General features: G+C 36.4%; 20 protein-coding genes across 20 annotated transcripts; 12 read left to right on the top strand and 8 right to left on the bottom strand.

Moving 5' to 3' along the window:
* Nucleotides 1-4: 4 nt before the first annotated feature.
* Nucleotides 5-1,886, top strand: NEPG_00796 (uncharacterized protein; the record flags this gene model as incomplete). Its single annotated transcript, XM_013203171.1, has 1 exon — nucleotides 5-1,886. The coding sequence occupies one exon, from the start codon at nucleotides 5-7 to the stop codon at nucleotides 1,859-1,861; it is 1,857 nt and encodes a 618-aa protein (XP_013058625.1). The 3' UTR covers nucleotides 1,862-1,886.
* Nucleotides 1,887-2,267: 381 nt separating this feature from the next.
* NEPG_00795 (uncharacterized protein) lies at nucleotides 2,268-2,861 on the bottom strand (the record flags this gene model as incomplete). Its single annotated transcript, XM_013203170.1, has 1 exon — nucleotides 2,268-2,861. One exon carries the CDS (start codon nucleotides 2,859-2,861, stop codon nucleotides 2,301-2,303), a length of 561 nt encoding a protein of 186 aa, XP_013058624.1. The 3' UTR covers nucleotides 2,268-2,300.
* A 57-nt stretch (nucleotides 2,862-2,918) lies between these two features.
* Nucleotides 2,919-4,121, bottom strand: NEPG_00794 (uncharacterized protein; the record flags this gene model as incomplete). Its single annotated transcript, XM_013203169.1, has 1 exon — nucleotides 2,919-4,121. One exon carries the CDS (start codon nucleotides 4,119-4,121, stop codon nucleotides 2,919-2,921), a length of 1,203 nt encoding a protein of 400 aa, XP_013058623.1.
* Nucleotides 4,122-4,138: 17 nt separating this feature from the next.
* NEPG_00793 (uncharacterized protein) lies at nucleotides 4,139-4,414 on the top strand (the record flags this gene model as incomplete). The annotated part of the gene is made up of 1 exon (XM_013203168.1): nucleotides 4,139-4,414. A coding segment is annotated over one exon (235 nt), but the record flags the coding sequence as incomplete, so codon positions are not given.
* Nucleotides 4,415-4,484: 70 nt separating this feature from the next.
* On the top strand, nucleotides 4,485-6,536 carry NEPG_00792 (DNA repair helicase rad25; the record flags this gene model as incomplete). Its single annotated transcript, XM_013203167.1, has 1 exon — nucleotides 4,485-6,536. A coding segment is annotated over one exon (1,964 nt), but the record flags the coding sequence as incomplete, so codon positions are not given.
* Nucleotides 6,537-6,727: 191 nt separating this feature from the next.
* NEPG_00791 (uncharacterized protein) lies at nucleotides 6,728-7,384 on the top strand (the record flags this gene model as incomplete). The annotated part of the gene is made up of 1 exon (XM_013203166.1): nucleotides 6,728-7,384. The coding sequence occupies one exon, from the start codon at nucleotides 6,728-6,730 to the stop codon at nucleotides 7,382-7,384; it is 657 nt and encodes a 218-aa protein (XP_013058620.1).
* A 221-nt stretch (nucleotides 7,385-7,605) lies between these two features.
* NEPG_00790 (uncharacterized protein) lies at nucleotides 7,606-10,733 on the bottom strand (the record flags this gene model as incomplete). Its single annotated transcript, XM_013203165.1, has 1 exon — nucleotides 7,606-10,733. One exon carries the CDS (start codon nucleotides 10,731-10,733, stop codon nucleotides 7,722-7,724), a length of 3,012 nt encoding a protein of 1,003 aa, XP_013058619.1. The 3' UTR covers nucleotides 7,606-7,721.
* A 265-nt stretch (nucleotides 10,734-10,998) lies between these two features.
* On the bottom strand, nucleotides 10,999-11,670 carry NEPG_00789 (uncharacterized protein; the record flags this gene model as incomplete). The annotated part of the gene is made up of 1 exon (XM_013203164.1): nucleotides 10,999-11,670. The coding sequence occupies one exon, from the start codon at nucleotides 11,668-11,670 to the stop codon at nucleotides 10,999-11,001; it is 672 nt and encodes a 223-aa protein (XP_013058618.1).
* On the top strand, nucleotides 11,468-12,561 carry NEPG_00788 (uncharacterized protein). The gene has a single exon (XM_013203163.1). The coding sequence runs from the start codon at nucleotides 11,680-11,682 to the stop codon at nucleotides 12,529-12,531; it is 852 nt and encodes a 283-aa protein (XP_013058617.1). The 5' UTR covers nucleotides 11,468-11,679; the 3' UTR covers nucleotides 12,532-12,561.
* An 85-nt stretch (nucleotides 12,562-12,646) lies between these two features.
* NEPG_00787 (ATP-dependent DEAD/H RNA helicase) lies at nucleotides 12,647-15,454 on the bottom strand (the record flags this gene model as incomplete). The annotated part of the gene is made up of 1 exon (XM_013203162.1): nucleotides 12,647-15,454. The coding sequence occupies one exon, from the start codon at nucleotides 15,452-15,454 to the stop codon at nucleotides 12,686-12,688; it is 2,769 nt and encodes a 922-aa protein (XP_013058616.1). The 3' UTR covers nucleotides 12,647-12,685.
* A 30-nt stretch (nucleotides 15,455-15,484) lies between these two features.
* Nucleotides 15,485-16,422, top strand: NEPG_00786 (uncharacterized protein; the record flags this gene model as incomplete). Its single annotated transcript, XM_013203161.1, has 1 exon — nucleotides 15,485-16,422. One exon carries the CDS (start codon nucleotides 15,485-15,487, stop codon nucleotides 16,286-16,288), a length of 804 nt encoding a protein of 267 aa, XP_013058615.1. The 3' UTR covers nucleotides 16,289-16,422.
* Nucleotides 16,423-17,075: 653 nt separating this feature from the next.
* Nucleotides 17,076-17,687, top strand: NEPG_00785 (uncharacterized protein; the record flags this gene model as incomplete). Its single annotated transcript, XM_013203160.1, has 1 exon — nucleotides 17,076-17,687. The coding sequence occupies one exon, from the start codon at nucleotides 17,076-17,078 to the stop codon at nucleotides 17,685-17,687; it is 612 nt and encodes a 203-aa protein (XP_013058614.1).
* A 228-nt stretch (nucleotides 17,688-17,915) lies between these two features.
* Nucleotides 17,916-18,842, top strand: NEPG_00784 (DNA lyase/endonuclease 4; the record flags this gene model as incomplete). The annotated part of the gene is made up of 1 exon (XM_013203159.1): nucleotides 17,916-18,842. One exon carries the CDS (start codon nucleotides 17,916-17,918, stop codon nucleotides 18,831-18,833), a length of 918 nt encoding a protein of 305 aa, XP_013058613.1. The 3' UTR covers nucleotides 18,834-18,842.
* Nucleotides 18,843-19,032: 190 nt separating this feature from the next.
* On the top strand, nucleotides 19,033-19,910 carry NEPG_00783 (uncharacterized protein; the record flags this gene model as incomplete). Its single annotated transcript, XM_013203158.1, has 1 exon — nucleotides 19,033-19,910. The coding sequence occupies one exon, from the start codon at nucleotides 19,033-19,035 to the stop codon at nucleotides 19,900-19,902; it is 870 nt and encodes a 289-aa protein (XP_013058612.1). The 3' UTR covers nucleotides 19,903-19,910.
* An 843-nt stretch (nucleotides 19,911-20,753) lies between these two features.
* NEPG_00782 (uncharacterized protein) lies at nucleotides 20,754-21,557 on the top strand (the record flags this gene model as incomplete). Its single annotated transcript, XM_013203157.1, has 1 exon — nucleotides 20,754-21,557. One exon carries the CDS (start codon nucleotides 20,754-20,756, stop codon nucleotides 21,510-21,512), a length of 759 nt encoding a protein of 252 aa, XP_013058611.1. The 3' UTR covers nucleotides 21,513-21,557.
* Nucleotides 21,558-21,567: 10 nt separating this feature from the next.
* Nucleotides 21,568-22,611, bottom strand: NEPG_00781 (uncharacterized protein; the record flags this gene model as incomplete). The annotated part of the gene is made up of 1 exon (XM_013203156.1): nucleotides 21,568-22,611. Exon 1 carries the CDS (start codon nucleotides 22,585-22,587, stop codon nucleotides 21,568-21,570), a length of 1,020 nt encoding a protein of 339 aa, XP_013058610.1. The 5' UTR covers nucleotides 22,588-22,611.
* On the bottom strand, nucleotides 22,611-22,970 carry NEPG_00780 (uncharacterized protein; the record flags this gene model as incomplete). The annotated part of the gene is made up of 1 exon (XM_013203155.1): nucleotides 22,611-22,970. One exon carries the CDS (start codon nucleotides 22,968-22,970, stop codon nucleotides 22,656-22,658), a length of 315 nt encoding a protein of 104 aa, XP_013058609.1. The 3' UTR covers nucleotides 22,611-22,655.
* Nucleotides 22,971-22,986: 16 nt separating this feature from the next.
* On the top strand, nucleotides 22,987-23,697 carry NEPG_00779 (uncharacterized protein; the record flags this gene model as incomplete). The annotated part of the gene is made up of 1 exon (XM_013203154.1): nucleotides 22,987-23,697. The coding sequence occupies one exon, from the start codon at nucleotides 22,987-22,989 to the stop codon at nucleotides 23,563-23,565; it is 579 nt and encodes a 192-aa protein (XP_013058608.1). The 3' UTR covers nucleotides 23,566-23,697.
* Nucleotides 23,698-23,928: 231 nt separating this feature from the next.
* On the bottom strand, nucleotides 23,929-25,478 carry NEPG_00778 (uncharacterized protein; the record flags this gene model as incomplete). Its single annotated transcript, XM_013203153.1, has 1 exon — nucleotides 23,929-25,478. The coding sequence occupies one exon, from the start codon at nucleotides 25,476-25,478 to the stop codon at nucleotides 23,994-23,996; it is 1,485 nt and encodes a 494-aa protein (XP_013058607.1). The 3' UTR covers nucleotides 23,929-23,993.
* Nucleotides 25,479-25,510: 32 nt separating this feature from the next.
* On the top strand, nucleotides 25,511-26,696 carry NEPG_00777 (uncharacterized protein; the record flags this gene model as incomplete). Its single annotated transcript, XM_013203152.1, has 1 exon — nucleotides 25,511-26,696. The coding sequence occupies one exon, from the start codon at nucleotides 25,511-25,513 to the stop codon at nucleotides 26,642-26,644; it is 1,134 nt and encodes a 377-aa protein (XP_013058606.1). The 3' UTR covers nucleotides 26,645-26,696.
* Between the last annotated feature and the right edge of the window lie 206 nt (nucleotides 26,697-26,902).

Here is a 26,902-nt window from a genome sequence, read left to right as displayed (position 1 = left end):
TTAAATGAAGCAATTCGTGTATATAATTTTTCTAATTATAATCCATAGAATGTATACAGCAGCACATAAGGAGGAAATAGAGGGGAAACCCATGGAAGACATGAATTTATCAAAAGATATTCCTAAAGAAGAAAGGATATCTGCCTTGCGAAAGGTTCTTGCAAAGAAAAACGTCGGCGGGTGTGTTTTATATAGAAGAGATCCGCACTTAAACGAGTATGTTCATCCGCACTATGAACACATTGCCTGGCTAACAGGATTTACAGGGTCAAATGCAACTCTTTTGGTTCTTCCAGACACCGCGTATTTATATACGGATGGCAGGTATTTTATACAGGCAGAAAAGCAGCTGCCAAAGGATGTACTTCTTTCTCGGATGGGCACAGATCCAACAATAAGCCAGAGACTAGCAGAGTGCAATGGTACTATTGGGATTAATGCGCAGGATATAACACAGGAAGAGCATGAGAAGCACTTTAAAAATCTCCCAGAGAGTGTTGAGATAGATATACTTAATGAAGACATAATTGATCAGTTATGGTCAACCCGGCCAAAAATAGAGCCAGGGTATCTTGAAGTAATGGGGCATCAAGAGTCTGTAGGAAATAAGCTCAAAAAAATCCGAAGTGAAATGAAGAAGAATAAGGAAATGCGGTCTATGAGCGCGCCATTTGACATGGTTATTATTTCTGACATGGATGAGATTGCATGGGCCACAAATTTAAGAGGAAGCGACATTCCTATGTCTAGATTGTTTTATTCATTCTTGATTGTGCAGGAAGAGGGGGCTATTTTATTTACAGATGCAAGTTTGACAACCGAAGTACCAGATGTTGTTATACGGCCATATGCAGATTTTTATAGGTACATTTCAGAGATATCAGACAAATGCATAGGAATATCTTCTAATACAAACTATCAAATTCTGTGCACTATTGTAGAGGAAAACAATGTGGGGGACTTCGATGGAATACTTAATTTAAAGGCAATAAAAACAGAAGCGGAAATAAAAGGATTTGAAGAGGCCAACAAAAGGGATGCAGTCTATTTATGCATGCTATTTGGAGAAATTAAAAAGAATCTTGCAGAGGGCAGTAGTGTAGGAGAGAAGGACGTGGCAGACCGGCTGCTAGAGCTGAAGAAAGAAGATCCCGAGTTTATTGTTCCTAGTTTTGAGACTATTTCTGGATACGGAGAGAACGGAGCAATTATTCACTATGCGCCAGAGGACAACACAACTAAGCTTTCAACAGACAGCCTATTTTTAATTGACTCTGGGTCGCAGTACACAATGGGCACTACCGACATAACAAGAACCGTTTGTTTTGGAAAGCCAACAGACCAACAAAAAAGAGACTACACAGCACTTATCAAGGGGCACATTGACTTGGAGACCACTAAGTTCTCAGAGAAAACTGCTCTTGGCGCACTGTCAATTATAGTAAGAAAGCACGTCTGGGATGAGAACATTGACTATGCGCATAGCACTGGGCATGGTGTAGGATTTGGATTAAATGTACATGAAGGCCCGCAAACGCTAGACAGCTCATCCAGAGTAAAAGCATTGCCGGGGATGAATATAACTATCGAACCAGGTATCTACAGAGAAGGTAAGTACGGGCTACGCCATGAAAATCTAGCTGTAGTAGAGAAGTATAAGAAGACAAAAGGATTCTTACAGCTTAGAAACATTACTCCAGTCCCATTGCATTTGGATTTAATTGATACTGAAATCCTATCGCCACAAGAGATAGAATACATAAACAAGCAGTCAAAAAACATCCAACATATGTTGAAGCCGCTGCTTCTTCACCACAAAGATGGTCTTGCCTGGCTTGTGGAAAACACCCGAGATCTTTAATATCAAACAAGGCAGAATGCTAACAGACAATAAATACGCCTTTGTTCCAAGGCCGCTTTTCTGTAATGCGCAGTAAAGTGGGCCAGGCTTAAGCAGATGTCTATCTAGTTATGTCGCGATGAGATGATATTCATAGGAATACTTTTTCTTTTAATCGCAGTACTTATTGCATAACTACTATGCAACTCTCTTAGAATTCTATACAAGAAGTATAGTTCTGGGAAGAAACAATGCAGTAGTTTAATAGTGGTGCACAAAAATAAAGATAAAGTATAACAATAGTTCTTTATAGTAGTAATACATTTGATCTGTCATGTTTATTATCTATCAGCATCTGAAATAGCCAGAATATTCAGAAGTGGCCTAATTACACACACTTTAATAATAAGTCATTTATTCCAACACAATTCTTTAGCTAGAAAATACCGGTAACATCATATTATTTATACTCCTGGCTGTATTCATCATCGTATATACTATGCCTGCTGGATTTGGGCCGTTTTTCAACTGAAGACTCCTCATAATCTGTATTTGTGCTTCGTAAAGACTCATGTGCTTTCCTCCGAGAGCTTGCACTAGATTTTCTGGGTATATATGTGCTGTCTTCAAAATCCAATGATCTATCATCCTCTGGCACTTTATCGGATACTAGATCTTCATCTATTGCTTTTGACTTTATTTTCCTTGTCCTTGATATTCTTTCTGTTGTGCTGTACTCTGACTCAGGTTCCTCAATCTTCTTTCTTCTTGTTTTTTTTATTTCAGGTGTTTTTTCAGTTTTTTTTACTAGCTCTTTACTAGATGAATATCGGTGAGATAACCCCTTTAATGTGCTTGTAAGAATTGCTCTTTCCTGGGCTATGTCCCCATCTAAAATAGAATTAAGCATGCTACTAAGCTGGCCCAGCCTATTAGTCATAAGACGACTAGTTGTTTCCTTTCCTATCTCACACCAGCAGACAAAAGGCATAACCGCATAAAGTACTAATTGTCGTTTCATTCTATATATTATGGTTTATTATTATTATTAATACCTTGACTAAAACACTGTTTTGTCTTATAATGACAGTATAAAACAGAAAGTGTGCAGCTTTTCAAGCGCTCCAAATATTTGGTCTGTTTTCTGTTTATACTCTCCAGGCACAGTAAATAACTTGTTTTCCTCTAATGTTGATAGTTCTATGTAGTTTTCATTCAATTTACTTTGCACTTTCTGCTCAAGAATGCCAAATACTTTGCGAATGTTTGCAGACCATAGATGAAAGCTTTTGGACGGAGCGCAGTCTGCGGTTCTTGGTATCATCTGTAGACTAACAAATCTTTCTGATAAAAGAAGAAAAAGAGTTTTCTTGCATTCCTGTGACTCAAGCAGAAGATGTTTCTGTATGAACTTATCTTCAATATATCCCTTACTTAACAGCATAGAAAGAACAGTGGACGCAGTAGATCCTATATACATATCACAGTATTCCAGAAGAACCTTCTTTTTTATCTTGTCTAGATATGACTCGTGGTTTACTTGGTACATTTCATATCCACCAGATACTGCTCCATAGCCTATAAGATACTTTATGTGTTTCTGAACTGTTTCATTAATATTTGGTGGTGTAGATAAGCCGGTGCTTTCTGGGACAACTTGGAATTCTGCGCACCTTTCAAGAACTCTGTTGAGGGGGGATGGCGCTGGGTAGAAGCTTTTTATTGCAGAAAATACTTTTTTTGTATTCTCTGTAAAGTGCTGAGAAATATCGTTGTAAAAAAAGTTGGTAAGAATTTTCGAGTCAACCGATTTCTTGGAAAATATTAAATATTTTTCGCTTTCTTCTTTAACTCTTTTTACGCCATTAACAGACTCTTCTGTCAAAACTCCATCTCTAATCATTTTTTTTGTTGTCTCCATTAGTTCTTCTGGTATTGCGCTTACTCCTATTTTCTTCCTAATGAGCACTTCCATTGCTATCTGACTTCCATGTGGGCCGTATACATCTTCACAGTACTTAATGTACACGGGATAATTTATAATGGAGAAGTGAGCCTTTTTTATAAAGTATCTTACACCACGCCCGGTATAATTAGTAAATCCAACGATTCCAAAATGTATTAATAGAGAAAGCCCCTTAATTGCATCTTTCTTTCCTATTTGGGTGTTTCTATATATGGATATTAAACCCATATCCTTATTTTTTAATAGATAGTATCCTATCTTAGCACATACATTACTAAATATCTCAAGTATAAATAGTCTTTCACTCCATGGCATACCAAGAAAAATAAAAATATGGAAGAGGTAAATGGCCATAAGAAGAACAAAAGAATCCTCAATGTAATAAAGGAATTGCAAAGGCTGGGAAAGTATAATGAAATGGTTAATTTAGTAAGAAAAGAGGTAGATGCCTTTAAACCAACAGCTACTTTAACAGAAAAGTATAACAGGGCCTGTATGGTAATTGAAAAGTACTTAGCTAACCAGGATACAGTAGTGCTAGAGTCAATAATAAACAGCGTGAATTAGGAGGTGTAAAATGTAATAAAATAAAGATTCAATGGATTGTAGGCTGAAATTAATGTAGAGAGGTTTGTAGAATATATGAATTTTAGAAAAACAGAAAAATAGAAAAGAAGTAAATGCTGCCAAAACAAGCCACTAGTACGTTAGAAGGAGTAGATGAGCACATAATTCTTAAAGAGAACCACCACACACGGCCAATGTGGGTGTCTGCAGACGGTATAATAATACTAGAAATGCACTCTGAGCAGAGCCAGCAAGCCCAGGACTTTCTTATTGCCATAGCAGAGCCTGTTACTAGACCTAGTAATATGCATGAGTATAAGCTTACAGCGTACTCTCTTTATGCTGCAGCGAGTGTTGGGCTAAAAACAGAAGACATAATTGACACAATGGATCGGTTTAGTAAGAATAAAGTGCCGTTGAGCATTTTAAACTTTATTAGGTCGTGCACAACCAGTTATGGAAAAATTAAAATGGTTATTCGGCAGGGAAGGTACTTTATAGAATCCCAGGAGAATCAGAACATATCATTTTTATATCGCGACCCAGTTATTCAGGAGCTGTGTGTGCCAATCACCGAGGAGAAAAGAAGCATTGTTAATTTTGAGATAGAGAGGTCTAAAGTAGAGCTGGCAAAGAAGAGGTGTATAGAGCTAGACTATCCTCTGATCGAGGAGTATGATTTTAGGACGGAGAATACACTACCTCTTCTGGATATTGATCTAAAGCCAACAACATCTATACGAACGTATCAGGAATTTAGCTTGAACAAAATGTTTGGAAACGGACGGGCACGATCCGGTATTATTGTGCTCCCGTGTGGTGCTGGTAAAACGTTGGTCGGTATTGTGGCTCTGTGCACAATGAAAAGATCTTGCCTAATACTGTGTACCACATCCGTTTCTGTTGAGCAGTGGAAGCAGCAAATAAAGCATTTTACAAATGTGAAAGACGAGGCAATAGCAATACTCACGTCAGATACTAAAGAGAAATTTTCTGGCCAGGCAGGGATAGTTGTAAGCACGTACACTATGGTATCATACAGCGGGAAGCGGTCATACGAAACGCAGAAGATAATGGACTTCCTGACAAATACTGAGTGGGGGCTTATTATTTTTGATGAAGTTCATGTAGTGCCAGCAAACATGTTTAGAAGGGTAGTTTCAACAATTATTTCACACTGTAAGCTAGGGCTGACTGCCACGTTGGTCAGAGAGGATGAAAAAATAGAAGATCTTAACTTTTTGATAGGGCCAAAGCTGTACGAGGCTGACTGGCTTAATCTGAGCGCGCAGGGACACATATCAAAAGTGTGCTGTACGGAAGTATGGTGCAAGATGACAGGGGAGTTTTATAAACAGTACTTAGTGGCAGACATACGGAAAAAAAGGATACTGGCAACAATGAATCCAACTAAAATACAGATGTGTGAATACATTATAAACAAGCACGAGGCGCTTGGAGACAAGATAATTGTTTTTTCTGATAACGTCTTTACGCTAAAGGCGTATGCTCTTAAGTTTGGCAAGCCGTTTATATACGGACCAACTGGGCAAGCAGAGAGAATGCACATTCTAAACCAATTCAGAACAAATCCGAAGATTAACACAATATTTCTGTCAAAGGTTGGGGATACCTCGATTGATCTTCCAGAGGCGACCTGTCTTATTCAAATATCTGGTCACTTTGGAAGCAGAAGGCAGGAGACGCAGCGGCTTGGAAGAATTCTCAGAGCAAAAAGAAGAACTGATGAGGGTTTTACTGCGTATTTCTATACGCTGGTGAGCATGGACACAGAGGAAGTTCCATACTCCACCAGAAGAAGGCAGTTTTTAATAGATCAGGGGTACTCGTTCAAAATAGTTGAAGAGATCAAAGAAATGGAAGAGAACCCACCCACTGTTTATAGAACGAAAACTGAGCAGAATGAACTGCTTGCCTCAATCTTGCTGGCATCAGACAGAGACATACAGACAGAATCAGAGGATGACGAGATTGACAGAATTGATAAAAAAGTATCAAGTAAAAAGCTTTCGGCACCTTCGCATCTATCGTACAGTGAGAAAAGGTCAAAATAAAAGAAGTAAATAGGTAAAGCACAAAGAACTCCCAAAATATTATTTTGTAAAAGTAACTGCACTTGTGATTATAGAATTCAACTAAATGCGTATTATGATAAAACCGAGTCTGGAATTTCAGAAAAGAATGTGCAACTAAAGAGCTTCTTGCACTTACAATCTATCCAGCAGGGCACTCAGTGATGGCCTGTTCTGCTAGGGTATCTGATATTCCCGGGGTATTTTAGCTATTGCAGTACTGGAAAAATATTTATAATTTTCTTTCTTTTTTCTTTAGTCATGGGTTCAAAAGCATTTGAAGCAGAAGCAATTGTATCAACATTAGAAACAATTATTAACGGTGTAAAGCCAAAAAGAGCCGAAGCAGGTGAAACAATTGAGGTAAGAGTAGGAATCAAAGGGTACGACCCAGCAAGAGACAAGAGATTTAGAGGAGAGGTCACCCTTCCATATCCAAAGAGAAATGAGGAAAAGGTTCTTGTGTTAGCTGACATTCACTTAGCAAATGCATTAGAGGGATCAGACATTCCATTCATCTCCTTTGATGAGTACAAAGGAAAGACTCCAGAGGCAAAGAAGAGAAGAAGAAACTTGGTAAAGAAGTACCACTCTTTCATCTCTGTTCCATCTCTATACAAAGTGTTCGAGCCATTGATATTCACCGGAAAAAAGAAGCCAGTATACATGATCAAGAACGTAAATGAGATCAAGAACTACTATGAAGATGTTAGAAGAAAAGTTCAGCTAAATCTTAAGGCCGATTTACTTCTTGGATTCTCAGTGGGTACTACCAAAATGAACCCAGTTGAAATATCCCAGAACGTGTCCACTGCCATGCAAGCTCTTATTGGTCTTCTTAAGAAGGGAATGCAGAACTTAAAATCAGTTGATATTAAATCTACTCAAGGAAAGACTATTAGATACTTCCCATTCTAATAAATATACATTCTCTTAATTTTCTTTTTAGTCTAAAAAAATAACCGGCATATGCGCTATTACATTATAGGCATAGCATTTCTAATTTCTTAAATATTAGCATAATTAACGTATTTTGTTTAGTTTTGGGTTATGTGAATAAATACCAGTATTTAGAAAAATTAGTAAAATAGAAGTGCTCATTGGATTGCCCACATGGCACAGAAATATTAGATTATATCCATTTATTGGCATTTGCTACCATTGCAAGTATGAGTACATCTTTACTACTTCATGCGTTAGGAAGAAAGTTCTTTCTTGTACTTCTAGTAGTTCTGACTCATCGAGTGACCATCCTTCATACTCTTCCATTTTTATGCAAAATCATAATTGCATTTAATTTATAAATAGTTGAAGTACTGTCTATGCACATAGCGGGCACGCTCGCAGTAATTGCAGATTCGTCTGGTGAAATTGCATTTGCACTAATCTCTACCTCCCCCAAGAACTTTTTCTCTTTTAGAAGGGTCCATCCATAGACTTTTATTTCTATTGTGTCCACAGGAGTGAAAACTGGAAACGAAAAGCTTTCATCAAAGCAAGGAGATGCGATATCAGAAGATGCCTTTGTTATTTTAGACTCGCTGCCTACCAGTATTTCTAGGAATATGCTGGAATACACATCGGGCTCAGCTAAGTCTTTTATCTGCATGGCAAGGCCTGATATAGAGAGAGCTCCCGTCTGTATGGCCTGAAGAGAAGGACCTTTATAGTATCTGTTGTTAACATCTATGACAAAAAGCTGGCCATTAGTTAGTTTTATCTCATGCCTTCCGCTAGGCTTGAATAGATGGAACCTGCCTATAAGGAAGCCTTCTTTAACTGTAAACACTGAGATAGTCACGTCACTAAAGAAAATAAACTCACCATAAAGCTTCTTTCCAGAGCTGGGGGCACTTCTGTCAACAACAATGCCATCCTTTGAAAACTCCAGGAATATTGGATGGTTTACTCTGCATACCACAACACGCATTTGAATGAATGCGGATTTAATTGGCATTTCTTCGGGTGGAGAATTTAAATCTGATGACTCCATAGAAAGCACATGATTTATGCTGGATGCTTTCATCGGCCTTTTTTCCTTTGCTTCTTCTTCGCTAGTATTATTTTTTTCCTCACTTTCCTGGTCTATACTGACTTCGGCCTTTTTATCTTCGGGCGTGTGGTTGTAAATCTCATAATCTGTTATACTCATGTCAATTTTAGAGTCTGCAATGTATGACTCGCCATTCACCACATCGCATCCGCCATATACCTCGTCCTTTAGATATGCAACATATTTGGTTATTTCGTCCATTGACAAAAGGGGCACAAATGTGATTCCTGAGTACTCTCCAATAGCGTGCGAGAAGAATGGCTGTACAGGCACAACTCTACCAGAAGTTACCAGATAACCGGAAAACACACCCTCTGTTTCTATAGTATTGATTTTAACCATGCGCACGTGGGTATACTTCTGCATCTTTACCTTGATTCTGCAGCAGTACTCCGCAGAAAACAGAAGCTTGGCTCTTCCTGCAGGCATGTGCCAAAAGTCAAATGTTCCGTATGAAATTGATATACCTCTGCGAATGTTCACATTAAAACTTCCTAAAACTCTTTTCTTGTCAAGCGCTTCAATTGTTATTATAGCTCGCTTAGTATCTCTGGTGAAAAACACAAACTTATCATCGAATGCTGGACTTGAAACATTTCTTGCAGTTGAAGTCGTAAACACACCAAGTATTTCGTTGGCAGGAAGACTTCTCTTAGGATTTTTTTTAAGCTCCTCATCTGAGTCTGTTGAAGAATCATTTGTAACAGAAAACCCAGGACTTGCAGTATCATTTTCCTCTGGCATAAGCTCAGTTGCAGACATGTGTGTTGGATCTTTACTTTTTGTTCTTTTCTGCCGCATATACGCAGTTGCTCTAACAGAAAGATTCTTGTATGGCATGCCCATTACATCCACCATATCTATCAATTGCGCTAGCTTTACTGTCACAATAGCCGATTTTGGTGTTTCATTCTCTGATACTTTGTCAACATTTATCTTTGGATGATATAAAAAGGATACATCAATATATCCCTGTCCATTTGATAGTGGGAAGATTCCATGGGTTCTTGACTGCATGCAAATCTTCTCGATTGAAAAGGTCGTTGTTGCTATTGGCACTTTCTCATTATTTTTTTGAATAAAGATAAAGACCAAGTCGTCCATGTTTTTAATTGGTAGATATGATATATAGTTAGAATCTTCATTTTCAATTGGTGCTATGAAGTGTCCTTTTCTCCCATTTAATCCAATTGACAAAGTAAGATTGTCTTTTGCTTTTGTGTATACACGATGCACATGCACAGAAATAGCCCCCACATAGTACATTGACTTGGGCTTCAGTGCAACTGAAATTCTTTTGGGGTAAAGCACCTCTTTTTCAATGCCCATCTCAATAACTTTTTTTATTGTGCTTGCCAGTCCAGGAATGTCCATTATATCCAGCATTTTTAATGGAACAATATTGAATCCAATCATTGGCTGCTTCAAGAAAGAGAACTCAACTCCCTCTATGACACTTGCGTCGTATGTAAAGTTTAGCTTAATACGCACGCTTCCTCTAAATGACACGTTCTTCAGTGTGACTGGCATATCTATTCCGGCAGAAGATCCTCCTACCCGGATAGTGAATGTAATGTTAGAGTTCCAGGTAACATTGTTCTCTCCCGGAGTGCCTAAGCTAGAGTGCATTTCTTCAGATACAGATGGAATAAAGTGCATTGTAGCATCTATTATCAAAGACTCTCTACATGATTGTCTTATTCTAATGCCTTCTATCACCGGAGCCTGCCCCCCAAGCGTAAACCTATCCAGTCGGATATCACTAACCATTGGAACTTTAATATTCCTTAGTATTGCGCTGACTCTAAGCAGCAGTGTCTTTGAAATAGTTGATTCAACATATCTCCATGCCTTTTCAGTGACTGCATTCATCCAGTCAACCTTTTCATACTTAGACACAGTTTGCTTTCTAATTGAAAAATAAACAAACGCCTCCATGCTTCGCTTAAACTCCTTGATTCGAGAGAGAAACACAAAACCTATTGTGTACAGTAAAGGGATAATAACCCATGGCCTAAACTCAAGCCATCCCAAAACATACCCCCCAACGCCAGCAAAAAAAACTATTCCTGGTACCTTGAGAATGTTCATAAACGCAGATGGCCGGTCAAGTGCAAGCGCCTGCTCGTACTGTGCCAGACTTTTTGCATACTTCTCTGCAGATAGTTTTTCTTCTTTTAAAAGCTCATCCTCTTCAAACTGCTCGTCTGCCATTACCTATAAATGAAAACAAACAAATATTTAAGCAGAACCCATTTTTATTGTAGTATTCTAATTCTTTCTAGAAACATCTAAATACTCGACTTTATCAAGCTGTTTTCTCTGCTGTTTTTGTCAATACAATATACTAAATTAACCGGAAATAAAATATATCATTTATTATTCTATGAAATATTTCTAACCCGCTTGAAATTCTCTTTATTCTATTTAAGTATTCTCATATAACCCAAATAAACTAAAATATATCCAAGAATCTAATTTAAAGATATAAAATGTCAAAATGGTCTGCCATAAATAAAAGAGTTCCAATTTTCTCTCCATCCCCCCGTGTAAAATGATCATTTCTTTCCTTTTCTATCCAAATTATATCAAAAGAGATTGAAAGCGCTTTAGTAATAGCAATCATTTCAAGCTCTCCTGCATACTGATTAATTGCCTCTATATTTTTACTACAGTACTCCTCAATAGATGAATCAACTATAAAATCCGTAAACTCGTCTGTATGCTTTTTTATTCGCATTGATGTAATTAGTCTAAAGTATGCTACGCTATAATTCCAGAATATATTATCCAGTGCTTCAAGACCAGTAGTTTCATTATTTCCCACTGCTTTAAGCACAGACATAATTGGGTCAGAAAATTCATTTACTAAGTAGTCTTCGACCCCATCCAGAACCAGAGCATTATTAATTCTATTGAAATTTTGAATAAGCTCTGCAGCCTGTGCTGGCGTGGAGTAGTGCTCTAGCATTAAAAAGATTATTGAATAATAGAAGCAGTTGCCATCTCTTTTTATAAGTCTGACCTTTGAATCTGCGACAGGAAGTGCACTAATGCCCATGTATAACGGGGTTTCTTTGTAATTTTCTATAATTCCATTCAGTTCCAGTGGTTTTCCGACATAGCTATCATCAGCTGTGTTTGTATCCATAATATTTGAATGGAATTAATTTATTTATATACTATGCCTCTAAGACAACCCAAAAGAATGCAAAAGGAGGAAAATCTCTATATTAGTGAGGAGGATCGAATTCATCTGGAGTCTCTTCCGGAAACGGTAAGAGAGCGCATTCTGTACGAAAGACATCTGAAAAAAACCGAAGATAACGAAAAAAGAGAGCTAAAGCACAGAACCAACCGGCTAATTGAAGAAGAAACAGAAAGTGAGAGCGAAGAAGATATAGTGCAGAAAAGGGATAAAATTAGATCTTTTAAACAGAGTAGACCTGTGTCTTTTGACATGTTTAAGTGCACAGTTCTATGCAGAAACACTTTTGTGAGTAATATGTATAAGAGAACATTTAAGCTACTTAATGGATACTATGTGAAGATTCGGTTAGAAGAGGGATACCATATATACAGAATATCTAAGATATACGAGGGGAAGAGATATGAAATAGATGGTAAAGTAACAAATTACTGGATGCAGCTAGAAAGAACTGGTGATAAAAAGGAGGTGAACATACAAAGTATAAGTAATAAAGCTATTACTAAGAGTGAGTATAGCAAGTATATAAACGAGAACACAGTTCCTGGAGGAGACAAATCACTCCAACAGATGCATAATAAGCTAATTAAATCTTTGGAAAGCCGAATGTCTGAAGCAGAGCAGGACTATTCTCTTGGGCAGATGCGAAGATTTTCAAAGGACCAAAGAATTGCTGCAAAAAGAAGAGTTGAGTTAAAAGTGCGCTTGGAGAAGGCAAAGAGCGAGAATAATCTAGAGGAAGTTGATGAAATAGAAAAAGAACTTCATGAATTAGCAGAGCCATCAGAGGCGTGTGGAGCATAGATGGCTGCGATAGTTAATAAACTGTGCACCACAAATAATCTCTTTTCTATTTATGGTCTATGCTTGAAAAATCTCATGACAGTTGGTATATATTTCTAGGCCTGTCTAAATAACCGTATTTATTGGATCTGTCTGGTAGAGAGCATGCCTGTTTCTATCCGTAGTATAAGCTAGGAGTGAAAACAATTCCTCTTTTTAGTTTTTCATTTACTGCCTCAACTTCTTGGGATAACCTTGGATTTCCAAGTATTCTGGCTGCTATTATTAATTCTGTGCAGATTTCAGTTGCTTTTCGAATATACTTTACAATGACCCCTTCCGAAAGTGGGGAGGCATCAATTATCTCTGCTAGTGTTTTATCGTTAAGCCAGAGCGCCAGCTCCCCGCAGAATGCATGGTTTGGATTCTCCATTTTTATTCTATATGCTCTGTATACTGGCTTTAGTTCAGATACTATCTCATTTATTATTAATAGAGAAGGCATGAGAATCTTTATCTGCTCTGTGCGCGGCTCTTCTCTTGGATGTTCTGCCTCTTCTTTTAGCTGGTGCTTTTCAAAGAAGGTCAGCCCAACCAGCCCTATTATAAGCTCATGTGTCTTCATATTAGCAATTTGCGGAGAAAGAAGAACCTCTGTTGTAAGCACGCACTCTATAGAATTAAATTCATATGCAATTTTCCCTTTTAATGTAATATTATTTAGTCCATCTATATATCCTAGAGTTCGTAAGAAAATAATGTAGTTAAAGTAGTTGTTGCACTTTAACCCTGAGGTATTTGTTGATGCAAACTGCCTATCGATATTTTCTATCTCTGACCTCAGCAAGTATTCTTTTAAGTATCCTGGGTAGTGATCCAGGAAGTTGCTGCACTGAAGACATTTAAATCCCTCTAAATAATTCCACTCTGCGATTGCATCTGATTGTGCTTTGTGCAGCTTAAAGTCTTTTGTGGGAATTGCCGCCGGCTTCTTTGATTCCTTGTCAAGCACTAAAATAGGCCGAATGTCCTGAATGGATTCATTTTCAGGCGCTTCTCTTTGGACTGCCTCTATCATATAGTGGGGAGTAGTACTTAGAATCTTCTTTAATTCTGTTTGAACTATAGTATAGTTATGGGTTTTAGGTAGTTGAATGGACTTATATACTTCTTCTAAGTGGCCTAGGGCTTTCTGGTATTTTTCTACATACACCAAGGCATCTGTGCACTGTTCACATGACATAACAGAGTGGAGTAATTCTGTTTTTAGTGCGATCTGGTGGTGTATTAATTTACGTATTTTTTGCTCTATCTTAGACTTTCCAAAACTAAATCTCACCATTTCTTCAATGGATACACTTTTAACTCTAAGCAGCTTGAGGATCATTCTGGCTGTAATATAGAAGTTGCTTTCTATTGCCATTGAAGTTCCTGTTTGTAGCTTTACAAGAAGTGACTCTGGTAGTATTTCCTGACCAGAACATTCGATGATTGATGTTCCTTTTATATCATATCCTCTTCTTCCAGCCCTTCCTGCCATTTGTGTGTATTCACCCACGCTAATGTCTACATACGATCTTGTTTCTGGGCTATACTTTTTTGTAGTTCGAATTACAACGGTACGTGCAGGCATGTTTAGCCCCATTGCAAGTGTTTCTGTTGAGAACAAAACACGCAGGGCGCCCGTTGTAAAAAGCATTTCTATAATTTCTTTAAGAATAGGAAGCAGCCCAGAGTGATGCATGCCTACTCCTCTAATTAGACTTGGGATCACAAATGTTATCTGCGGAAGAGCTCTGTCTGCTTTAGGCAACTTTAGAAGAGCATCTGATATAAACCCTCTTATTAGCGACTTCTCCTCTGCTGTTGTCAGATCAAGCGAGTCGCACATGGAAAATGACTGCTCTATACGGGACTTTGAAAAGTCGAAAAATACAATCGGCGCCAAGTTTCTCTGTATTAAGTCTCTTGCTATATGAATGGGCGTCTCTAAGATAGTTGGTGCCTTTTTCTTTGCCTCGACCGTTTTTTTCTGTAGTGCTGGTATAGTTCGCTGTTTTTCTTTAAATATCTCAACGGCTCCCTTATTTTTTGCTTTTAAATACTCCTCCTGATTAAATTTATGGTTTTGTGTGAGCATGTACAGCTCCTTTCGGAAATAGATCCCATGCTCCAGCTCTACCGCTCTTTTTTCTGTTCCTATAAGATACATCTCTTTGTTTTTTATTGTACTTATCCATCCACACATATCTTTTGCATTTGGGCTGGTAGCACTCAGAAAAATAAGACTAATATGTCTGGGCAGCATAATTATAACTTCTTCCCAAACAACTCCTCTTTCTTTGTCCCCAAGATAGTGTATTTCATCAAAAACAATAAACTCAACGTCATCAAGTATCGTACTTCCTCTGTAAAGCATATTTCTTAGTATCTCTGTTGTCATAACTAGACACTTGGCAGTGCTGTTAATCTGCGCATCCCCAGTTAATATTCCCACACTGCTAAACTTCTGAGAAAATTCCCTGTATTTCTGATTGCTTAGCGCTTTAATTGGAGACGTATATATCATTCGTGTATCGTGTAGTTCTGCTATGTAACTTGCATACTCTGCTATAAGGGTCTTACCAGAGCTTGTATGGGCTGTTACAAATATGCTCTGACTTTTGTTAATATAGTAAAAACATTGCTTCTGGAAGTTGTCCGGTTCAAATGATATGTGCGGATAATCCGGCGTACACTTGCTGTAATCTAACGGTATTTTGTTATTTTTAATTACAATAACACCTGATACTTCTTCTTGCTTTATTTCTAGATTTTCTTCTGGCTTGGTGTTTGTTATTTCATACTCCTCAGTAAACCATGGCCTAGTTAGCGGCGGAATTTCAACTGTGGCTATAGTTCTACTTGCAAGCATTTTTAGCTCATTCCTATTTAATGTATTCATAAAAAATTATCGTCTAAAATTTTAATAATTATGTCACAGTGGTCTAGAAGAAAGACTGGCGGACTGCCAGTACGAAACTTATCACTTCCAATATTTTTTGGCGGCATTTCTGATGAAAACCAGGCGGCAGAGATAAAAGAAGCCTTGAATAACACCAGGCTGTGCAATTTAACCAAAACTAGAACAATTAATCTTAGCTGTCTAGCAATAAAAAACATTCCAATTACTCCACTACTATCCGTACTTAAAGAAGACCAGCTTCCACTAAATGAACAGGTAGACTATGAAACAGTGTTTAGTGAGATAAATATTATACTAAATCTTGAAGGAAACTTGATTGAGACCCTTCCTTTAGATCTATTCACCGCCACACACATTCATGCTATACTTCTTCGGTCTAACAAACTTAGAACTGTCCCCAGTAGTATAGGAAATCTGGTGCGACTGCATACATTGACTCTATCAAATAATCCAATTGAATATCTGCCTATTGAAATACTTTACTTACCCATTATGCTATTCACTATATGCAATAAACACTTTTTATCTGCTGAAGAGATTGATAGAAGAAATGCTCTGATTGCTTTTGATGACACAACTTTGAATGAGCTATGCTTAAAAACCGTGGTGTCTGGTGACATGCCAAACATCTCTCCATCAATTAAAAAGCAGCATTTTATATGCTATGGATGTAAACTACTAACCACAAGTAGAAATATAATATTTAAGCTAATTGCATATAAAGGCCATACGATTCCATTTTCCATGCGGGTTTGTTCTTTAAACTGCAAAGAAAAGTGCTTATACAATGAGTCTGACTCTGCGACAGCTTAACAAGAGTAAGAGTACTCATTAAAATGGCTGTAACTTATCTAAATCGGACAGAAAAGCTAAATAACCCAAAATTGTACTCTTTGGATTTAAATTTTAATAATTGTAGTAAACACTCTGCACATTGTCTAAAATTAAAAATCATAAAAGATCTTTTTAGAACAAATTTGTTATGAGAATCTTACAGATTTATCCTACAAATTAGTCTATCTAATATAAAGAATCGGCCTTAAAAGCAGAAAGTAACCCGAATAACCACTAGCTATAAAAGAATCTTATAACTATACATCCTTCTATACCCAGAAATTCACATAAAGTACAATTATGCGCACGCAATAAATATACCATTACCAATTACTTTACAATATATTCTAAACTATATTAGTATCTTACTTTACTGTAAATCTCATAAAGTATCTTACACTTCCCCTATAATTGGAAAGACAAATACGCATTTTTGAAATTTCAGGGTGTTTTTATGCTAATAAACACATTAGTCCTGAAAAATATTTTGAAGTATTCATACCATATGGTATTTAAGTAATATTTAGGAATACAAATATATTTTCTTATTTCTTTACATTCTTTCTATTTTTCTTTCTTCCTAATATTTTTATAGAAAAAAGAATTTATAATTCGAGCTTTATAGGCACAAACTTTGTTCAATTAAAATTTCTTAATTTTTAATTATATGCTAAAAATAAAGCTATCTTAAAAAGCTCTGATTACACATTTTATATTAGAATATTTAACATAATGCGTCAAATAAAATATTTTTTATACGCATGAAATGAGGAAGATAAGAATTTTTTCCAGATTTAAAGAGAATTCTCATAAAACCATAAAAAAGGCGCCAGAAATAGCATCCCCTCTTAAAAAAGACTCTGAGAAGTTTTGCATCTGCCGAGGATGCAGATATAATTCTATAAAGCCATCTTATAGCTATAATTTGCTATATATTAATCCAAGAGTTTCAAATTTATACGAAAACCACCTTTACTTCTATGGCCCCTTTTCAGTCCTTCCTTTCTACTACATGCACCTATACAATGGATTTCATGTGAAGAGAAATTCTCCAGATTATTTTAGATCGTTTGGTGGCGTCTCTATCTTGATTCTAACACTGTTTATCCTTTCCCATGCCATTCCCTATGTATTTAAGTATCCAGAAGCCTCTGTTCTCCTTATAACACTTGTTTGCTGTCTTCACTCTTCTATTTTCATCCAGATACTATTTATATTTGTTGTATATACTTTTTATACATTATTTTCAATATATGTATATTCTATTCTAATTCCAATTTCCTCTGATACTGGATACCTTATATGCCTTAGTGCTCTATTTATGTTATTATTCATATTCTTTGTACAAACATCCCACCTCCCTCTTACTAGAAGATAATACCTAGACACAGTCAAAAACTTCAATATAATAGTTTGGTTTATCTAATACACATATTTTACTTAGGTACTTTTGCAATTTCAGTGTTTAATTAAATCGTGTAAGGCATAAATAATATTTTATTTTAATAAATAATGCTTATATTACAAATCTTAACTGAATTTTCTATAACAGCGATGATCTTTTATATTTCTGGGATTATATTTTTCGTATTTTTCTCTGTAGTGAATGCTAAGTAAATTTATACAGAAAAAGGAGAAGACCGAATGTTTTACATTAAATGAGCCAACTGATGAAATAATTGAGGCAAGTAACAAACATGTGGGCGCGCATCTGTCTATCCAAGGGGGAATCGACCTTATCTTTGAAAAGCTCAAAGGAATAAAGGCGTATGCAGCTGGGTTTTTTCTAAAATCACAAAGAACTTTTAATGCAAAGCCATATACATCAGAGACTATCCGAGCATTCAGAAATGCAAACACACATGAAAAATTACTACCACACGGCTCTTATCTGATAAATTTGGCCCAGCCCGATAAAGAAAAGGCGGATAGATCATATAACCTATTCTTAGACGAGCTGGTCCGGTGTGATCAGTTAGGAATTCCATTGTGCAATATACACCCCGGTAGTAATGTTGGCAAGCTTCCAATTGAAGCTGCATGTATGCTCATATCTGATAATATAAATAAAGCGCACAAAGTAACACAATCGGTTGTTGTTGTAATAGAAAACATGGCAGGGCAGGGAAATACAGTTGGATCTAAGTTTAAAGAACTAAAACTAATAATTGATGGGGTTGAAAATAAAGATAGAATTGGTGTATGCTTAGATACCTGCCACCTCTTTGGCGCTGGATATGACATTACCACCAAGGAGAAGTTTAAAAAAGTTATGGAAGATTTTGACAGAACAGTTGGTCTAGAGTACTTAAAGGGCGTGCATCTGAACGATAGTAAAGAACCTCTGGGGAGCAAGAGAGACAGGCACGAGTGTATTGGAAAGGGCCTAATTGGTTTAGAAGCATTCTCCTATATTATGAATAGCTCGATCTTTAATGAGATTCCAATGATACTTGAGACTCCTGATCCAGACAAGTATGCAGCTGAAATAAAGCTTCTCTATTCTTTAATTGAGAGCAAATAAAAATATTTGTTGCTATTCAGTATTATAGAGTTTGAAGATCATTTTATTTCTGATTATTCTCTTAATTGTTTTAAATGTGCGCGCACCAGTTGTTTACTGCACTTAATGTGTCAATTATTAGGTTATATTGTAAATATTTGTGTTTTGTTTACTAGATTCATCTATTCGTATAAATATCTATTGTTTTGTTGATTTTGCAATGACAGAAAGGGATAACGAGAGAAGCACCCAATCAAGCAATCTATCAATCCTTCGATTTATAAAAAAGGTTGGAAAGAAGGCAATTAAAATACCCAAAAGCACCTATAAAAAGGTCAAGAAAGGTGTTAAGTATATAGCCAAAAAAACTATTTCCGTCTTTAAAAAATCAAAGAAAACTAGAAAACCTGAAAACTCTGATGGTTCTCCTGAGTCAAATGGAAGTGGTAATGAGATGTCTTTGGAAAAGCATGGCTCTAGCAAGAAATCACTTTCTCGTGGGCCTTTAAAAAACACTCGGCGAATCCACCCTTCTCATGCAATGCAAAGTAAACATGTCATTGTTGACATAATTAATGATGCATGCTGCTATATAAATGCAATAGAGAAGATTGTTAGAAACAATCTAACACACTCAATAGACTCTCGAACACCATTAGCCATACTTGAATACATGCGGGAAAACAATCTAGAGATATCTACTGCAGTTGAGGCTATTGAACAAAAGCACATAGATAGAATTCTTAAAGAAAAAGATAGTCCCTCAGAAACTGTTTCTCGAAGAATGCCCACCAATATAAGAACAAAGAACTGTATTTTAGAAGAATTGCAGCCTACAATCTACCTAAAATACCTGTTTGCACACAGCCCAGTGCTTCGCAAGAGTTATACTGGTCTGTATAATACTTTGCAGTATGCACTGACTGTGAGAGCACCACGAACTACCCATGTAGTAAATGATGTGTTTTTATATCTTGAGGTGGTTAAGCAAGTTAAACTACATATAATTGAAAAAGTGTCAAAGTTAAAGAGAGCAAGTTGCAACTTTGTTCTCTATTCCTGCAAAACCACTTCTTCTTATATAGAATAGTTTTTGCTACATCGATATAAATAGATCCAGTGTTTGTATTTCGGATTTGGTCGGCATTTGGCTATAATCACAGTATATAAATTCTGATTTGTTTTTTGTCTTTTCTTTAATTTATTTTAAATGTGTATACCTCCATATAATATGTTTAGGCTTTTAAAATAAACGCAATTATTTAATATTTATATAGAACCAAGATATACAGAAAACAGATGAATCCATCCAAACATACATAAATAGCAACAAAACCACAACACACACGTAAATGTATAATAGAAAAATCGGCACTCTGCATATACTGTGTTATAAATTAATCTGGCATACTTTAATATATCATCTATTTTAGAAACAGGCATTATTCTTCTAAGTAGTTTGGAAGCCGTTAGTAGAGCTAGAATTACTATGCTCTAAACGAAAAAGGAATTAAAAATAATAGAGTAATCATTTAATTATGTAAAAAGAACCAAAACATGCACTAATAGAAGAGTTAACTGATAACAGTGCCGCAGAGTATTCTTTTATTATAAACCAGCTATCTGAGCTCTAGATATTTATAGTTTGATTAACAAATAATGATCATTCTAGTTACATTATGATATCTATAGATATATAACTGGGCAGCACTTATTGGCCTAAACAAAGAATTCTCATTCGTATTATTTAAATTCATATGACTGCTTAATAAATAAAGTGACTTTGTATTTCATATATGGTTCTTTTTTCTTTGAAAGGGATTTTGCACTTTATGATTGCTACTATAAAACAACTCTTACTTAAATCTACTGCGGTATTAAGAAAGAATGCATACTTAATACAGATTCTATTTATTTTTAATTATACCGCAAAATTCTTTAATGGATTTAAACAGTACACTCTCACAGAAACTACTAGAGTTCCATCGGGCGATTTCAAACGAGTATCATTCTCTTCTGGAATATTTCAATTTATACATATACGGCTATGGATATAAGATAGATTTAGTAAAAGAACTGTTTCCAGATATTTTTATAATTGACTTTCAAGAAGGTGAGAGCGTAGTAACTACAAGGAATCTATATGAATATTATGAACTAGAGCCAGTAGAAACTGAATTAAAACAAGCATTGCGCCATATAAATGCACTTCTTACAAGAGAAAAGGCCAAACCAATTGCGATTATGAATCTGCGAAAGGACGTACTTGATAGAACAGAAAACTTAAAGATGATTGTTATCCAGCACAGAGAGCTGTATCTTTCCTTTGATGAGCTTTTGCAGTATAATTTTGTGATGAGAGACTTTACAACCTTCATAGCAGAAGAAAAGAAACGGCCGGGTATTTCCACACGAATTGATGAAACATTAAATGTGTACGACTGTGTGGGCGTGCTCAGTAAAAAGATATTTAAATTGGCTCTAAAAGCGGCTGCTACCAGGATAGAGTTTTCTCTTCGAGATATTTTCAACAAAGAGAAGAAAAAGCTGCTGATTGTTAATTATAGCGCGTTTAGAGAGGCTCTTTCTGCATTTATAGACTCTAACATTCTTGTAGAGAAAAATGGGGTAGCCAAGCTGACCCTAACAAAGAAAGAGCTTTCTGAGATAATTGGTATTTTAGATGGAGACAGTAAATAACCCGAAAAAGCCAAACTGAAAATATAAATTTAACTAATAACAGAACACTATTTATTTACGGGCATCTTTTAAGAAATATTCTTATATTATCAACCAAGACAGGGGATTTCTTTTTAAGCCCTGCTATTATGTAGGAATCAAGCCTTTTTCTGAGATCAGCCAGTTCGGAAAATGGCATTTTTTTAGAACAGACAGCTAAAAACCTCCATATAAGCGGGTGTGGTATTTTTAAAAACATTCTGGAAATACATCCAGGAGTAAGAAGTCCCGGGATAAGTTTGCATATGCCAAAGAGCAGGTCTGGATTTTCTTTCTTGAATATAACTAGAAGAATGTGCCCAATTAAAATTCCAGTTGTATTAGAAATAAACAGACTGGCCAAAACTTCTGGCTTTAGCGTTAGTGACGGAAGGGTCTCTTTTATAATAGGAACCAGCTTACTCACATAATCACAGAGATCTGATGTGTAATAAATATATCGAATCCTATCTATAAGAATAGATACAATTGTGCTTGAGTATTGCTTCCTCTCTTCTGGCCGAGTAAACAGAAGCTTGTCAACTAGCTCTATCCCCTTGTCCATGTTGAATAGATCTTCTCCTATTTCTTTAAGCTTTTCTATAATAGCTTCTGTATCTACTTTGTTAGTTCCAATAGAGTCTGCATCTTTATCCTCTGTAGAAGCAGGCTCATCTATGAACAGTTCTGAAATGTTTAAAATATCATATATTTCTTCTATTTTTCCTCGAGAGATTAACTTTTTAATGAATACTTGGCTATTTTCGCCTTCATCCTTTGTGGTTATTGTTTTCTTAGTTGACTTTCTAATTGCCATTCCAAGAACGCCCTCAAATAGCCGTTCCTCCTCTGAAGCCTCTTTTTTTCGGAGCTCTGGTCTGGGAACTCTTTCTTTGGTATAAAAGTCTGGACAGACGCGTTCTTTCTTCTTAAGAGTTCTCTCAAACAGAAAGGCGACAAAGTCTTTCTCTTTCTGTGTCATAAAATTATCGTAAGATATCTTTCTGTGTGCAAAATCTTCCCTTCGGATTCCATTATGCCGCAGTTTTCCCTTCATATAAAAATATTTCTACCAAAGGCTTTCTAATATGTGGGCAAATATCTTTCTATTTAAGTAAAAATACTCTATTCTCTATTGCAAGCGGCTTTCTCCTTAAGAAGCCTGTTGTACTCCTCCTCAGATGCTCTATAGTCCATTTGGTATGGGCATGCTCTTTTTATCCGTTTTTTTTGCTGGACTAGCCCGTCGATTGTAGTGCGCCCGTCTTTATTCTTGCCAAGTCCTTCATTTGTATTCCAACCCATATTTAGAAGTATAGAATATCCTATACTCTTCTTAAGACTGGTCGATACGTTGTTAAGTAGCATGCTTTCTCTTTCTCTTTTTTTTTCTTGGCTTCGTCTAACAAACTGCATATAGAAAGGCTCTTGTCTTCTCATTGAAAATTATTTTACCATGGCATATGGATTATTAAGAAGCTCTGATGAAATGGTTGGTAGCGCAGAAAAGCGTATAAAACGAGAAAGAACTGCAGAAGCAATGCTAGCGCAGAGTGAGCGAGTGATTATTGTTCCATTAGTTAGTATGGATAAGTTGGAGATGGCAATAGGCACATTTGGCCCATTCTTCCCCATGGCGCCAGCTACAGTTCCTTTATATGTAGCACTATTCTTAAGACACTCTCTTCTATGCACAATACAGCCACCAGACTGGCTGTGCATAAAATACTTGCAGAAAACAATTGATTTAGAGGAAACTTCCCCCGATGAATTTGCACCAGTTAGCATGTACATATTTGATAATGCAGAGACATGTTTAGATAGCTGTGACATAACTGAAAATATTGGAGAGATTAAAATACTCATAAAGAAGCTTAAAGAGCTCAGAATAAAAAAGCTCTTAAAAGGAGTAGAATTTATAGACACCCCCGTAATAGGAATGAACAATCTTACATTCTATGAATTTAGAAAAATAAAGGAATATATCTTACCACATATGGCTATACAACGAGATTTGGCAGATGAAACTGAATAGCAGCGCATTAATGCAAATCTAATAAGATGCACATATAGACGTAAGTAAGTATTAAAATATGCCTAAATGCACTGCTTCTAATCGAAACTTCTGTATTTAGGGTTATTTATGCCTAAGAAATCTCTGGCTAATTCTATATATACTCCTAGGTTGTTTGTGCATTATACACGCATATATCCTGTTGTATAAGACAAAATTAGTTGCTTTTGATTCTCACCCTAATATATAATAGAAATATTCCAGGAGTATACAATGCATCTTATCTTATTTTTATAGTTAAAAAGAAAATTCGATTAATACTAGATTCAATTTAAGAACAAAAGCAAACACTTAATTTAAATAAATCTAATGAAATTGTACAGTTGTTATTATTTCTATTACATGTGATTCCTATTGTTTTCCCTCGAAATGTACTATTAGGATTATTTCTACCTTTCTGATGTATCTGGTTCGTAGTCTGAAAATGATAGATTTGCAAAGAAAGAAGAAGCCTCAGGCCGGGCAGTGAATACGCTCTTTGTCTTTTTCTTTGCAAAAAGAGTGCTAAAGTCCTTTCTGTCCTTTGAGTCGCTCTCTGAGTCTGATGATTCTTTAAGTTTTTTGGTCTCTTTTGCTTGCGCCTGCTTTGCCATTTCTTTCTTGATATCAACCAGTTCTCCCTTGCTCTTTCTTTTACCGGACTGCTTAGCAGGTGCAGGCGCTTTATCTTTTGGTGCTGCTTGTAAAGCATCGGATTTTTTTGTTGCCCTTTTAACCGCCGGTGTTTTATCCTTCTTAACAACTTCCCTCTTAGGTGCATTCTCATTTATTCGCGCATTCTCATAGCTTTCTTCATCATTTTGTGCAGTTTCATTTGCTTGCGTATTGATTACAGCCGGCTTCTCTGGCATTATATCGGGTTGGCTTATTGCAGGTTTTGTTTCCTTTAGAAGAGTTCTTATGCTGGCAGAAGTATCTGTACGTTTACTCTGCTCTATCTGCGCAGGGGATCCTGCTTTGGGTAGAGTTATCATTGTATATTCCATCTGTTTAGAAAATAAAGACTCGAGTCTTTGAATAGTATTCTGCAATATTTCTATTGTTTTGTTTTTTTCCTCCACCTTTGCTTTACTTATTTCACTTTCAATTTTTAGCCGGTTTATCTCTTCATTAATTGATGCTGTGCACTCTGGAGTGGTTTTTATCCTTTCTTCTAGCTCTAAAACCTTTCTCTTTAAATCTCTTTCTTTCTCATATGTCTCTTCTTCCTTCTGATCTTTTAGCCTTTTTACTTCTTTCAAAGCCTGTTCAAACTGTGCTATTTCCTGCTCTTTCTCTTCAATTTTCTTTTCTCTTTTGGATAACTCGGCCTGCACTGCTGCTATTTCCTTAGAAAGTAGTTCTGCCCTTTCTATTTCTTTGTTTTTACTATCAATTTCCTTTTTTAGCTCATTTTCTTTTTGGGAAACTGCCTTTTCTTTCTCTTTTAGATCAAAAATTAGCTGTTTCTCCTTTATTTTGATATTTTCTATCTCTTCTTTTCGCTTTTGGCTTTCTTCTATTTCCTGATCAGCCCGAACCTTAAAAGACTCCAATGCGCCCTGCAGCTCTTTTAGCTGCTTTTCCATTTCTTTCTTTGTTTTTAATGTTTCTTTGAGCTGCTTTTCTTTTTCTTCAGTCTCTTTCTTTTTTACTTGCACTTCATTCTCTGCCTCTTGTCTTGCCTCTTTCTCCTGCTCCAGCTGCTCGATCTCCTCTTTTAATGTCTGCTTGTCCTTTTCAATCGCCTCCTGCTCAATAATCAGAAGCCGGATTATTTCATTATTGATTTTGCTTTCTATTTCGTTATACCTTCTTTCTTGCTCTGCTGTCTTCTTAAACAGCTCTTCGTATATTTGCTGACTATCCTTCCCAACAAACTGAGACGTATCCATATGTTTTCTGCAAAAATAATATTATTTTGTAAATGTGGTCAGAGGGTACTATAAATGACAGAAATTTGCATGAGCCTCCTGAAACTGTCACAGGGACATATTTAATATCTGACAAAGACTTTCCTTATGACATTGACAAAATACAGTTTAGATATAGCTACCGAAAGGACACAATAAGCATTTTAAACATAAACAACAGAGCAATTGAATTGAATGTTTCGGTTGGCTATATCCGACTAAGAGACAGAATGACATACAAAGAGTATGCAGAGATGGTTTTCCAGCAAATAGAAAGTATTCTTTCTGGCAAGCCTGTTGTGGAGTTGGAAATATCTCGAAAAGAAAAAGTAATTGAGCCTTTAGATCTAGCAGACACTCCTATTAGGGAAGGGAATTATATTTCATTTGAGTATACAGCCAAGCACATCCTGGCGTTCAAGGCAAATATGGTCTGTCTTTCTATATTCTGCAAGAGGTGCAGCACTTTAAATATAAAAACAATAGGCGGGGATGGACTGGATATAAAGAAAAATACCAAAACACGATTTAACTGTATTAAATGCACAGTTCAGATGAGCATTGATAGCACTTTTCATTTAATTCTGCCTAGCGGTGAGAACAGTAAGAATTTAATGCGCATAGAGTGCACTGGTATATATAATGTATCCATACGGGCCCTTTCGGTAAACTGCGTATGCAGTGAGTGCAGCACAGCCCATCTGATCGAGCTAAACAAGAAACTGCCCTGTGGCTGTGGATGCTTACTAGAAATCGCACAGGACAAATCAATGCCATTTAAAGAAGTGATCTGCCGTGCTGCATCCACAGCCAAAATGCCTGCAAAAGGCGATGTTCCGTCTCTTTTAAAAACTGGAGGAACCTGTGCGCACTATAAAAAATCAAGTAGAATATTCATATTTCCGTGCTGCAATACAAGGTATGCGTGCGATATATGCCACAACAAACATGAGTCACACCCAGCAGTACTTGCTACACGGATGATATGCGGCAAGTGTGGAATTGAAGGTCCAGTTAGTCCGGTGTGCGGAAGCAGTGTGTGCAAAGCATCCCTTACAGGAAAATCCTCTGCATTCTGGGAGGGGGGCAAAGGCTCTCGAAATAAAGTAACAATGTCTAGAAAAGACTCTAAAAAATACTCCAGGTAGGGCAAAATCGCCCTATTCTATATATTTACATCCTTTCCCAGGAGAACTAGCTATGCATTACTTATATACTTATTCATATTCTATAAGAAATAAAGTATTTGTGGCATGCCAATGTCTTATATGTTTTTTAGCTATTTCTTGTAGATTCATTTCTGGATTATGCCGTGCTATGTACCAAAATTTAGTTTTGTATAAACAATTTTATAGATACCAGTGGTGCTTTATATATTTTTAAATAAATACGTATTAGTTAGGTGG

This window comes from Nematocida parisii, assembly GCF_000250985.1.
Source record: "Nematocida parisii ERTm1 unplaced genomic scaffold supercont1.2, whole genome shotgun sequence".
In the NCBI taxonomy this organism is placed as follows: domain Eukaryota; kingdom Fungi; phylum Microsporidia; genus Nematocida; species Nematocida parisii.
Note: the sequence above shows the minus strand (reverse complement) of the source record. Positions and strands in the feature narration are given on the sequence as shown.

Excerpts from the sequence above, each read along its gene's own strand:
- NEPG_00788 (XM_013203163.1), top strand. The coding sequence starts at position 11,680 with ATGGAATTAATTTATTTATATACTATGCCTCTAAGACAACCCAAAAGA.